The sequence below is a fragment of the Nycticebus coucang genome, chromosome 1 (genome assembly GCF_027406575.1).
Source record: "Nycticebus coucang isolate mNycCou1 chromosome 1, mNycCou1.pri, whole genome shotgun sequence".
Classification (NCBI taxonomy): Eukaryota; Metazoa; Chordata; class Mammalia; order Primates; family Lorisidae; genus Nycticebus; species Nycticebus coucang.
In genome coordinates, this window is record NC_069780.1 from 55,295,322 (window position 1) to 55,309,678 (window position 14,357).

General features: G+C 36.5%; 1 protein-coding gene across 5 annotated transcripts in view; it reads right to left on the bottom strand.

Annotated features, from left to right (window-relative positions):
• SCLT1 (sodium channel and clathrin linker 1) overlaps positions 1-14,357 on the bottom strand; it is a 183,401-nt gene that overhangs the window by 101,524 nt on the left and 67,520 nt on the right. For all 5 annotated transcript variants that reach the window (XR_008377638.1, XR_008377652.1, XR_008377655.1 and 2 more), the window contains exon 10: positions 3,749-3,839. Coding sequence is in view for 2 of the 5 variants with exons in the window: in XM_053580284.1 (XP_053436259.1) it covers positions 3,749-3,839 (91 nt within the window). In the remaining 3 variants the exon portion in view is untranslated. The remainder of the gene's footprint in view (positions 1-3,748; positions 3,840-14,357) is intronic.

The following is a 14,357-nucleotide window of genomic DNA, read 5'->3' on the forward strand; positions in this document are numbered from 1 at the left end:
CACCATTTTAAATTTTTTTCAAGATAGGTTCACACTATGTTGCCCAGGCTGATCTTGAGGTCCTGAGAATAAGAGATCCTCCTTCCTCAGCCTCCTGAATAGCTGGGACAACAGGCTTGTACAACTGCCTGTTTAATGCTGCCATTTAAATTCCTATATTCCTTCTAGCTATATTGCTTTAATTTTTTTTAGTGATTGCTGTAGAAACTATAATAAGAATCTTTATCTTAATTAATTCAGAATTAATATTTAATTAATTCAGAGAAAACATTGGAATCTTTCGACAGTGTATTTCTATGAACTATCCCAGTTCTTAGTGCCACTGTTGTTGTATATTATATTTGAATACTTTACAAATCCATCAAATCTAGCATTATAGGTTCTTCTATAAGCAATCATGTCTTTTAAAGATATTAAAAGAAAAATATGTACATATGTTATTTCATAATTATCATTTCTGTTGCTTTTAATATCTTCCTATATCTGAATTGCCATCTGGTGTCATTTCTTTTCAGCCTAAAGAATTTCCATCAGAATTTTTTTGAAATACAGGTCTGCTGGGGACAAATTCTCTCATTTTTTACTTGAAATGTAATGCCTTCATTTTTGAAATACAGTTTCTGAATATAAAATTCTTGGTGAGCATTTTTTTTTTTTTTTTTTTAGACAAAGCCTCAAACTGTGGCCCTGGGTAGAGTGCCGTGGCATCCCAGCTCACAGCAACCTCCAACTCCTGGGCTCAAGCGAGTCTCCTGCCTCAGCCTCCCAAGTAGCTGAGACTATAGGCACCTGCCACAACACCTGACTATTTTTTTTTGGTTGCAGCCGTCATTGTTATTTGGCGGGTCCAGGCTGGATTTGAACCCGCCAGCTCAGGTGTGTGTGGCTGGCGCCTTAGCTGCTTGAGCCACAGGGGCTGAGCTGGTGAGCATTTTTTTTTTTACCATTTCAATATATTATTCCAGTGTTTTCTGCTTCTGCAGTTTCCTGAGAAGTGGGTCATTAATCTTATTGTTTTCCTGTTCAGATTATTTTTCTGTTGTTAGTTTCAAGTACTCTCTTTATAACTGATTGTCAGGATCATCATGGTGCATCTAAAAGTAATTTTGTATTTATTCTACTTGGAGTTTGCTACGATTAATGTTTTTCACCAAATTTAGGAAGTTTTTAGACAAAATCAGGTGCGTTCAGGGTGGTAAGGCCAAAGACAGATTTAGGAAGTTTTCAACCACTATTTTTTTAAATACTTTTTTCTACTTCCCTATGCCTCCCTTCTGCAATTCCAATTACACTTACATTGTTCTACAGGTCTCTCAGAAATTGGTCATATTTTTTCTATCTTTTAAATTCTCTTTTCTTTGGAAAGGGATATTTCTATTTATCTGTTTCAAGTTCACTGATTATTTTTTCTGTCTTTTCCAATCTATTTCTTAGTTCGTCTAGTATAATTTTTATTTCAGTTGCTGTATTTTTAAGGTCTAGAATTCCTACTTTTAAAAATTTCTAGTTCTTGGCTCGGCGCTTATAGCTCAGTGAGTAGGGCACCAGCCACATAGACCAAGACTGCCAGGTTCGAGCCTGGCCCGGGCCTGCTAAACAACAATGACAACTGCAACCAAAAATATAGTTGGGCATTGTGGTGGGTGCCTACAGTCCCAGCTACTTGGGAGGCTGAGGCAAGAGAATCGCTTAAGCCCAAGAGTTTGAGGTTGCTATGAGCTGTGATGCCACAGCATTCTACTGAGGGCAACATAGTAAGACCTCATCTCAAAAAATAAATAAATAAATTTCTAGTTCTCAAATACAATTCTCTATTTCTTCATTATGATTTTATTTTACTCTAGTTTAAAAATAGATTTTTAAAAAGTTCCTTGAAAATGATAGCTGATTTGAAGCCTCTGCTTGCTAAAGCTAACAACTGGATCTACTGAGAGTCAGTTTCTGTTGACTGCCTCCTCCAAACAGCTGCTCACAAGTAGTTTCCATCTAGTAGTTTTGGTTGAAAACTGGATAATATAGATAGTACATTGCAGTTACTCTGGATTCTGTTTTGTTGTTTTGAAGATGATGGCTTTTAAAAAAAAATTGAAGTAGGCAACTATCTTGTTTGGATTAGAAGTTTGAAATTTCTTTCTCCTGCAGTATGAAGGAGCGTATCTCCTTGTGCTTATTGTTTTCCATATTGCATTCATAGCTAGGTCCCTAGAGAATTCCCTTGTGCCTACACAATTTGAGGATCAGTCAACATTTGGGTAGAGGTAAGGTTCACACTCTTTGTGGTTTCCTTATTCCCAGAGATTCCCCTGTAATATCATGCTGCTCTTGAAGCTTTGGGCTCTGTCCTCTGATACTTCAAACAATAAGTCTTCAGTATTCTGTTGCTTGTGTTGTATACTTTTCTGGCATGTGCTCAATTATAAATAGCAGCAAACAAATAACTAGTTCTGTATCTTTCTTACTAGAGCAGATTTCTCTCCTGTTTCTGTCTGTTTCTTCACTGTGTTCTCTGGGTTCCTTTCTCTACTCCCACATGTAGTTTTGTTGACAGGCATGGATTTGGTAAGAATTTATATTCAGAATTTGGCTCTCATTTTTTATGTGATTCTTTTACTGCTAGTACTTCTTTGAATTTCCAAATGATTTTCTAGTCCTCAACTTTGATTTAGTTTACATTAAATTCACATAAAGCTGTTGTTTTCTGAAGCTATAGCTGTGGGAGTTCAGAGAACCATCAAGTCAGAATACCAAAAACTAATAATCCTTATCTCTTTTACTTCTTTCTGGTTTTCAGTGCTTTCCAATATCTTAAAAAATGTATCCAAGTTTTAAAATGGTTATCTATGGAAGAGTTCTTATAATACTTTCACGAATTTACCATTATTAGAAATTCAATAAATACATCCATCTAAATCTAAAGTCTGGCCTTTCCCTGACATCTTCCTTAAATTTCTCTTTTACATTTAAAAAGAACCAGACTCTATTATGTCAAAAAATATTTTCATAAATAACATAAAATGCAGTATTAAGTGCCTCTCTTCTACCTACACATAACCAATAATAAAAACTGGATCTTGACTCAGCACCCATAGAACAGTGGTTACAGTGCCAGCCACATACACAGAGGGTGGCAGGTTCAAACCTAGCCTGGGCCTGCTAAACAAACAATGACAACTGCAACAAAAAATAGCCGGGCATTGTGGCAGGTGCCTGTAGTCTTAGCTACTTAGGAGGCTGAGGCAAGAGAATCGCTTAAGCCCAAGCGTTGGAAGTTGCTGTGAGTTGTTGTGATGCCACAGCACTCTATAGAGGGTGACACAGTGAGACTCTATCTCAAAAAAAAAAAACAAAAAAAACTTGATCTTGAATTAATTTGCTTTTAAATGATGATGTGCTTAAGGATGATTATGATGTTTAATAAATTAGGCTAAAAGGAATGGAAATAATTTTTTTTTTTTTTTTCAGTTTTTGGCTGGGGCCAGGTTTGTACCCCCCACCTCCGGTATATGGGGCCGGTGCCCTACTCCTTTGAGTCACAGGTGCCGCCCAGAAACAATTTTTTTAAACAAGTTGTTTCTATTAAATTATATTATAATTTAGCTTCTTGCTTTCATATTTTATATTTAGAGGCAATAAAATGAATAATTCAACCTTAATAACCCTCTTTAACATATAATCCAAAATGAATTGACAATAAAATATATATAAAACCAAGAAAGAGGCATTCAATTGTCTTAGAAATGAAAAATACCTTCTTTTGCATCTGTTCCTGAAGATCTTCAGTTGCTTTAGTTAACTCTTCCACTTTTGCTACTGCAATTCTCATATCTGTCTTGGCTTGCCTACAAAAAGAAAGTAAATTAATGAACATTGTTTTCATAGATCATAAAGAATAAAAAGTTAGAAATCTGAAAGTTGGAAATTAGTACTAACTCTTGTGTGCCTACAAATGGATCTGAGGGGTAAATTTTGAAAGATTTATTACTAACAAAATGCACGTGGAAGACAGTAAAGAGAAAAAAGTACAGCAGAATGAGAAGGGGTATAAAATAGGAGTCATTAAGACTTTATTTGAATAAGTTATATTTTATACTGAAATAATTTACTTCATGAAAAAGAACTTTATCATCATAATAAATTACCTAACAAGAGCTTCAGTGCACTAATAATAATATACTTATGTCTACAGTTTCTTGCAGAGCAATACTGCTGATTGGCACGTTTGTGAAAATGAACCTAAGCTTCAATACATTGATTTTCCTTAAACACCAGAGGTTTATATTATGCAACCACCTAACATAATAAATTAAAATGTTTGTCTCATAATAATATAATATTTATTTTCCTCAGAGACTGTAGCAAAAAAAAAAAAACAAAACAGAAATAGACAAGTTTTTTGAACATTCTAACAGAATCAAGTAAGTTTCAATACCTTCTAGACTTCCCCACAGGAAATCATTTTAGAACAATATATGACTTTCTGTTTTTGTTTTTTATTTTGAGACAGAGTCTCACTCTGCTGCCCTGAGGAGACTGCCGTGGCATCTTAGTTCACAGCAACCTCAAACTCCTGGGCACAAGCAACCCTCTGGCCTCTGCATTCCTAGTAGCTGGGACTATAGGCACCCACCACAATACCTGACTATTTTTTAGAGACATGGCTTTCCTCTTGATCAGGCTGGTCTTGACTCCTGAGCTCAGGCGATCCATCAGCCTAGGCCTCCCAGAATGCTAGGACCCAGGTTATATGGCTGGGTGAGTTCAAGACTAGCCTGAGCAAGAGTGAGACCCCGTCTCTACTAAAAATAGAAAAAACTGAGGCAAGAGGATCGCTTGAGCCTAAGTTGGAGGGTGAGCTATGATGCCATGGCACTCTACTCAGGGAAACAGCTACTCTGTCTTCAAAAAAAAAAAAAGATTGTATGTAACATACTAATTAAGCAATGTCAGTATATAACACTTTGATTATCTAAAGGACATACTTTTTTTATTGTTTGGGATTCATTGAAGATACAAAGAATTAGGTTATGCTGATTGCATTTGTTAGGTAAAGTCCCTCTTATAATTGCATTCCGCCCCCAAGAGATGTGCCATACATCTTAACCCCTCAACCTCCCTCCCCTCTCTGCTCCCTCATTCCCCTACCCCCTACCTTATATTAGATCATCTACTGCCTTAATATTAGAATTCAGTACAACGGATTCTCGCTTTTCCATTCTTGTGATGCTCTCTAAGAAGAAGAATGTGTTCCACTTTCACTCAGGTTAACACAAAAGATACAAAGTCTCCATCTCTTTTAATGGCTGAATAGTATTCCATGGTATACATATACCACAGTTTATTAATCCATTCCTGGATTGATGGGCATTTAGGTTGTTTCTACAATTTGGTGATTATAAATTGAGCTGTGATAAATAGTCTAGTGCAAATGTCCTTATGATAAAAGGATTTTTTTTTCTTCTGGGCAGATACCTAGTAATGGGATTGGAGGATGAAATGGGAGGTCTAATTTGAGTTCTTTGTGAGGATTCTCCATACTTCTTTCCAAAAAAGGTTGTGATTAGTTTGCACTTCCAGCAGTGTACAAGTGTTCCCTTCTCTCTACATCCATGCCAGCATCTGCAGATTTGAAACTTTGTGATGTGGGTTATTCTCACTGGGGATAGGTAATATCTCCTTAGATTTGCATTTCTCTGATTATCAGGGACGATGAGCATTTTTTCAAATGTTTGTTAGCCATTTGTCTGTCTTCATCAGCGAAGGTTCTGTTCATATCTTTTGCCCAGCAGTAGATGGGATTGTTTACTCTTTTTTTGTTGATTAATTTGAGTTCTCTATAGATTCTAGTTATCAACCCTTTGTCAGATTCATATCCTGCAAGTATCTTTTCCTATTGTGAAGGTTGTCTTTTCGCTTTACTTGTTGTGTCTTTAGCTATGCAGAAGCTTTTTAGCTTAAGTCCCATTTGTTAATTTTTGTTGCTGTTGTGATGGCTGCTGAAGTCTTTGTCATAAAATGTTTCCCCAGTCTAACATCGTCAAGAGTTTTCCCCACACTTTCTCCTAAGATTTTTATTGTTTTGTGTCTTAGATTTAAGTCTTTTCTCCATCTTGAGTCAATTTTAAGTGGTAAAAGGTGTAGGTCAAGTTTCAGTCTTTTACATTTGGTTATCTAGTTCTCCCAATATCATTTGTTGAATAGAAATTCTTTCCCCCACTATAAGCTTTTGTTTGATTTATCAAAGATTAGAAGGCAAGTAGAGACTGGTTTCATCTCTTGGTTTTGTATTCTGTTCCATACATCTATGTCTCTAGTTTTGTGCCAATACCATGCTGTTTTGATTACTGTGGACTTGTAATATAGTCTTAAGTCTGGTAAGGTGATGCCTCTTTCTTTGTTTTTATTACTAAGAATAGCCTTAGCTATACAAGGTTTTTTTGGTTCCATATAAAACAAAATACAATTTTTTCTAGTTTTTCAAAATATCATGCTGGTATTTTAATAGGGATTGCATTTAATCTGTAGATTGCTTTGGGTAGAATAGACATTTTGACAATGTTGATTCTTCCCAGCCAAGAGCATGATATGTTCTTCCATTTGTTGGTGTCTTCTGCAACTTCTTGTCTTAGGGTTTCATAATTCTCTTTGATCTTTTACCTCTTTTCTTAGGTATACTCTAAGCATTTCATTTTCTTTGAAGCTACCGTGAAGGGAATTCTGTCTTTATTTGCTTCTCAACTTGGCTATTATTGGCATATACAAAGGCTACTGATGTGTAGACACTGATTTTATTTCCTGAGACATTACTATATTTCCTGATCACTTCCAGGAGTTTTGTAGTTGAAAGAACATACATTTTAAGAAGAAAACTACTTTATGTATTAACTGGTCCTTATTTATTTCTTAACTATACTTTAAGTATCTATTTAAATGTAAATCATGTTAGTCCTATTAAGCTTACAGAAATTATGTGATGCAAATTCACAAGTAAATGTTAATTCACTTATTTTTGATTCTTGAACAGTATTTATAATTATGTTACTTATGTAGTTGTAAATTTCCTGTAATTTCCTAAGAAAATGTTCTGCTTTAAATAAACCAAGATTACAAAATATTATCAAACAAAAATGGATTGATTTCACTTAAAAAAGGATTTACCAAATGATAAAACAAAAACTGTCTTATGTATGTAAAATACACTTTTCACTTTAAGGTAATTTCATGAAGATACCTACTATATAAATCAATAAATGGATATGCCAGTTATAAAATCATATATATTTTAAAATGAAAAACTTAAGGAATAAGATACTTAAGTAGTAAGGATAACAAAGACTCTGAATAAGATTAGCAAGCACACTAATTTGGTTTTCTTAACTTCAGAAAGAATGTAATATTGCTTATTCTACTTGTTTCATGGGATTGCTGAACAAATCAAAATAGATAAGAATATTAAATTACCCTGTATGCTGCATGCAAATGCAAGGAAAAAAAAGAAAAATATATGGTTGAGATACAGAGGAAGTAAGCTGCAATGTGAACACTAGGGGCAGGATCCAGTACTGTCAATAACTGGAATGTGGCTTAAGGCAATTGACTTGACCACACTGGGGGACTCAAAGACTTCATTTCCAACAATAGGTAATCTGAGAAGATTATGATTAGATAATCCAATAAGACCAAAATTTTACAATTAGATTCTTTTCTCATTTCAATCTATTTTCCTAATGAGTCTACTAAATTGTCTCTCAAAGGGGCATTCCTTTTTTATTTCCGTGGTCCCAGCTTTAGTCTCATCATTACTTCCTAAAATGAATCGAGTAGATTTCAAACTCATCTCTCCACTGCTGGTCTCTTTTAATTCATTCTTGATAATGCATCTTGTCTGTTAAGAAAAAGTTATCTAGTAATAAAAGTTACCAATGAACAATGATTTCTGGATTTCTTCTCTTGCCAATTCCCCCTATGTGATTTACTTTTCAGACTATTCACTCACTGTTTTCTAAACACATTTTTTTCTTTAATATTTTATTTCATTTTTAAATTGACAAATAATAATCATACATTCTTGTTTTGCTTTTCACATATTTAATTGGACTAGTCTTCTAGTCTTCTACTTTTTCTGTTAAATTCCTCAATTTTTGTCTAGTTCAAAAGTTTCTCTACCTTTAGGCCTTCGCTAACTTCTCTTTGGCAAAAAATCCTATAACCTCAGGCCAGGCATGGTGGTTCATACTTGTAATCCTAGCAACTATGGGAGGCCGAGGTAGGAGGACTGCTTTAGCTCAAGAGTTTGAGACTGGCCTGTGCTACAGCAAGATCACTATCTCTACTAAAAATAGAAAAAAACTTAGCTGAGCATTGTGGCACAGCTACTTGGGAGATTGAGACAGAAGCATCACTTGAACCCAAGAATTTGAGGTTCTTTTTTTTTTCGGTAGAGACAGAGTTTCACTTTATTGCCCTTGGTAGAGTGCGGTGGCGTCACACAGCTACAGCAACCTCCAACTCCTGGGCTTAAGGCGATTCTCCTGCCTCAGCCTCCCGAGTAGCTGCCATAACGCCTGGCTATTTTTTTATTGCAGTTTGGCAGGGGCTGGGTTTGAACCCACTACCCTTGGTATATGGGGCCGGCGCCCTGCTCACTGAGCCACAGGTGCCACCCGAATTTGAGGTTCTTAAAGCTAAGCTGACATCACAGTGCTCTAACCTGGTCATCTGAGATTCTGTCTCAAAAAAAAAAAAAAAAAAAGACCTTATAACTTCAACCCTGTATAATACATAATACTTTATACATTATTAAAATATCACACTGAGTTGCTATAAATGCTACAGGGATCCTCCTTTGTGAGTTGATAATTCATAAAAAAAAAAAAAAAAAAGGAATGTAAGGCACAAATCACATCTTAGCAATTTTTAAACCCTCAACAGATAGCATGCAACTTGGCACATAGTAGGCATAAATACATCATAAATGAATGAAAAAGAGGCTAAAAAGAGGGAGGAGAGAGATAATCAGTCACAGGACAGTTACATCTTAATGTTTTACTTAGATCTTGCACTCCAAATTAGATAATATGGAAAATTCTAGGAAAATAATTTTGGGAACAATTCTTCCAAAAACATATTCCTTTGAAACAGAATCTCTTTACTACATAAGTAAAAAGAAAAAAGCCAGCTACTAGACTTAGATCAAATTTTAGATCACTTTGGGTAGTACAGATATTTTCACAATGTTGATTCTGCCAATCCATGAGCATAATATGTTTTTCCATCTGTTTACATCCTTCGCAATTTCCTTCCTCAGTGATTCATAGTTCTCTGTAGAGGTCTTTCACCTTTTAAATATATTCCTAGGTATTTTATTTTCTTTGTTGTTATTGTGGAAGGTATTGAGTCTTTAATTTGACATTCAGTTTGACTGTTGGCATATATGCTAGTGATTTGGGTACACAGATTTTGTAACCTGAGATTTTGCTGAATGTATTTATCAATTCCAGGAGTCTCTTAGCAGTATCTAAGATCATATCATCAGCAGAGAGTGATAGTTTGAATTCTTATGTACCCATCTGAATACCCTCGATTTCCTTCTCTTGTCTATTGCTCTGGCTTAGACTTTAAACACAATGTTATTGAAAGTAGTTGATAGTGGGCAACCTTGCCTGGGTCCAGTTCCAAATGGGAATGCTTACAGTTTTACTCTGTTCAATATGATGTTGGCTATGGGTTAGTTGAATATGGCTCTTCTAATTCTGAAGTAGGGTTCCATCTATGCCTATTGCATCAAGTGTTCATAAAAGGGTGTTGAATTTTGTCAAACAGCTTTATTTTTTGAGACAGAGTCTCAGTCGGTTGCCTTGGGCAGAGTGTAGTGGTGTCACCTTAGCTCACTGCAACCTCAAATTCCTGGGGTTAAATGTTACTCCTGTCTCAGCCTCCCAAGTATATGGTACTACAGGCAGATGCCTTAACATCTAGGTATTTTTTTTCTATTTTTAGTAGAGACAGAGTCTTGCTGAGACCAGCTCAGGCTGGTCTTGAATTCCTGACCTCAAGCAGTCCATCTACCTTGGCCTCCCAGAGTGCTACCATTATAGGTGTGAGCCTATAATGAGCCACTGCACCTGGCATCTACTGAGAGGATCATATTGTTTTTGTTTTTTGCTTCTATTTATGTGGTTAATTACATTTATAGATTTGCATATGTCAAACCATACTTGCATCTCTAGGTTGAATCCCACTTTGTCATGGTGGATAATGATTTGATGTGCAGCTGAATTCAGTTTTGTTAGGATTTTATTAAGAATTTTTGCAACTATATTCGTAAGAGATATTGGTTTGTAGTTTTCTTTTTTATTATGTCCTTTCCTGGCTTTGGTATCAAGGTGACATTGGCTTCATAAAATGTGTTCCTGAAGGATTCCTTCCTTATCTATATTATATTAAGCCTATTGATTTTGTTCACCTTTTCAAAGAACCAACTTTTGCTTCATCAATCTTCTGTATAATTATTTTGTTCTTAATTTCATTTAGCTCTGCTCTGATCTTAGTTATTTCTTTTCTTCAGCTGTGTTTAGGATTGGTTTGCTCTTCCTTTCCCAGTGTCTTGAGACAATTCATTAGGTTGTTGATTTCTGATCTTTCTGTCCTTTGGATGTAGGCATTTAAGGTGATGAATTTTCCTCTCAGAACTATGTAAGCTGTACTCCACAATTTGATAACTTGTGTCTTTTCAATCATTTATTTCAAAGAATATTTTGATTTCCATCTTAATTTCCTCTTTGACCCAACTCTCATTCAGCAGTAGGTTAGTTTAGTTTCCATGACATTGTGTTCTATTGGAGTTGATTTCTAATTTTATTCCACTGTGATTTGAGAAGTTACATGGTATAATCTCTATTTTTTTTTTTTTTTTTAATATTTGAGACATGTTTTGTGGCTTAGGATATCATCAGTCTTAGAGAATGTTCCCTGAGCTGATGAGAAGAATATATATTCAGTGTTTTTGAGGTAGACTGTTCTATAAATGTCTACTGGGCCAATTGTTCCAGAGTTCTGTTTAAGTCCATTTTTTCCTTTATTTTCTGTTTGGAGGATCTGTCCCATTCTAGCAGTAGGGTGTTGAAGTCCTCGGCTATTATAGTACTGCTGTTTATCATTTTGTTTAGATCCAGTAAGATTTGCTTTATGAATCTGGGTGCACCTATGCTAGGTGTGTAAATATTTAGAATTGCTGTTATCTTCTTGTTGAATTGTTCTCTATACCATTATATAATGACCATATTTCTCTTTCTTTTGTTGATTTGAAGATTATGTTATCTGATATAAAAACTGCTATACCATCTTCTTTTAGTTTCCATTTGAATGGAATACTTTTTTCATCCCTTTAACAACAGATACTTGTATGTTATAATCCACTCAGCCACCCTATGTGTCATGAGAGGGGAGTTAAAGCAATTCATATTGAAGAAATTGATAAGTGGAGGTGGATTTCTGTTCTTTCTGTTGAGTAGAACTTTATTGCTCTGTTTTATCTTTTGAGACATTGTGTTGACTGGGCTTTGACCTTTTTTGAGGGGGTGATTTTACGCTGATTTTACAAATGCTGATCCATATATGTGTATTTTCTACAGGGCAGGTCTGGTATTGGCAAATTCCCTCAGTGTTTGCTTATCTGGAAAAAGACTTAATTTCTCTATCAAATGTAAAATTTAGTTTTTCATGATACAAAATTCTAGGCAGGTAGTTGTTCTGTTTACGAAGTTTGAAGATGAACTGCTCTCCTTTCTTGGTAATAAGGTTTCTACTGAGAAGTCTGTTGCTATCCTGATGTGTTTTCCCTTGTAGGTCAATTATTGTATATGTCTATCTTGTAGAATTTCCTCTTTCATTTGACTTTTGCCAGGTCGTGTCTTGGCAAGTGTGTCTTAGAGATGTCCTATTTGCTATAAATCTTCCCTGGGTTTGAAGAACATCTTATAACTAGATATCTGGCAATTCTAGGGGTTTTTCCCACAATAATTCCCTCAAATAGACTTTTTATCTTTTTTGCACTTTCTTCTTCTCAAAAGGATACCTATAATTAATTTGCTTCGCACAGTCCCGTCTCTAAGTGATTGTTTTGCCCTTATTATTCTCTTCTCTGCCTCTTTAAGTAATTGGGTTAGTTCAATAGCCTTGTCTTCAACCTCTGAGACTCTTTCTTCTCTTTGGTTTTATCTGTTGTTGAAACTTTCTGCTAGGTTTTGAAAATCCCTGAATGACTCTTTCATTTCTTAGAGTTCTACTACATCCTTCCTAATTTTGTCAAGTCGTTTAGTGAGTTTTTCATTCATTTCCTGAAAAATTTTTTGGACTTCCTTTTGTTGGTTTTCCACTTTCTCTTCAATTCCATTCATCTTATTTGCCATACATATTATGAATTCCATTTCTGTTATTTTGACAATTCCCTTGTAGTTGGAATTTGCTGCTGTAGCTCCATTGTGATCACTTGGGGGTGTGGATTTCTTTTGATTTTTTATCTTGCCAGGGTTCTTCTGCTGGTTTCTTCTCATCTGAGATTTCTTTTCTCAATTCAAGGCTAATATGTTTGCAGGACTCCTCATTTTTGCTGAGAACTTTCCAGATAGTTGTTCAAGTTGGAAGCTGGTTCATGTTCAATGTCTTCCTTGAGGTTGGTGTTGTGGGGATTGCTCTACACAGGGTCTTCCCACAGAAGTTAACTGCAGCAGCTAAAGTTGTTATTGGTTCCTGAGTTATGGATGCTTGCTCAAAGCAGGTCACAGTGTGCTGGTGGCTAGAGGCCGGGGTTCCCTGGCAAGGCCATGAACTTTGGAGTTATGATAGCCCTGCTTTGGTGATTGAGGTTTTGGGATGGAGTCCCAAACCTCCAGGGATCAAGGTGCAGTGCTGAAGACTTTGAGATGGTGTCTTAGACCTGGTGGGAGTTCTTGAGGCACAGAGATGGAGACTCAGGGTCCAGTGCGAGAGCTTCAAAGCTGTACTGAGGAAGAGCTGGAAGCAGACTGTCAGAGCAGGACTTCTGAGCCAGGGATGGGGCATATAGATGGTGGGGCTGATATGACCTGCCAGATGGGGTCAGGACAAGGCAGGCAGGTGGCAGAGGGTGCCTGAGGAGGGGATGGAGCCAGGGTAAGGGGGCCATAGGCTGTTTAGCAGGTACAGGGGTCATATGAGTGTCAAGTCAGGTGGGCTGAGGTTGGCTTTGACAGCCCAGGAACTACAGAGCTCACCATACTCTGCTCAGGGCCTGCCAAAGCAGCCACCCGAAGTTTGTCAGGTTAGAACCTGCTGTGTCCCTCCATGACAGCCTTTAAGACAGTGGTGGAGTGGAGCAGGAAGCTGAAGAGTGCATGTGGGAATACTTAAGGGAAGAGTCATATCTTGATGTGCTTGCATTACTAGTAATAATGATTTTATAAGTTTAAAAACAATATTCAATTATTGTAGTAGATTAGAAATAGTGTTAGGAATAGAGAACAGAGTCTGGACAAAGGCAGACAGTAATAGAGAATTGGTTCAGACACAATTTCCGGGCTTTGAGTGCAAAGCACGAGACTCTTTTAAGATTCTGAAGCCTGGCATGGTAAATATTCTACCTCCCCTCACAGCTGCCAGCACAGCAGCTGGCTGGAGGCCTTGAGGCAGTTTTCTGACAGGGTGGAGCTGTGTGCTCCAGGAGAGTGCTTTTACCCCAAACTTTGTCCAACACAGGAAGATTTGCTCCAGATCAGATATGAAGAAGGAAGATCTCTTTTCTTCTGCCACCTTAATTGGGCCAGAGGAGTCTATCTGTTTGGACACAAGGCTGTCAGAGTATTAAAACATCATATCTGTGATGTGTGACTATGAGTAAGCTACGATTTGGTCCTTGAGTCAGCTTCTAATTGGCTGCCTTATCAAGACTCTGTTTGTATTAAGACCACATACCTTAAAACAGTAAAAAGAAGCAAGTAAATCCATGCAATTAACATAATCAGTTGTACAATTAGTCTAGTTAGTAGAAATGCAAACACAGCAAGAACCATGATGGGATTGTTTGTCTTGCCTTCATGAGATTTAGGATTGTAACGCTGATGTATGAAATAAACACAGAGCTAGCCTGATACTCGAGGAAGCATAATGGAAGCTTCACAAGAATGGTGTGCCACCTCCCAAATCCTTGCTGCTCTTAAAATTATCTCTTTGTCTTTGTCTATTATTTCTATATTAATTCTCTATAACTCTCATTAATAATTTTCCAACAGTCTTCCACACCACCAGGCCACTAGGAAGAAAACTCACAGTATGTTAAGGCTGCCCCCAACAGAAGCAAAGCCCCTGAGCCAGAAATAGAGCTG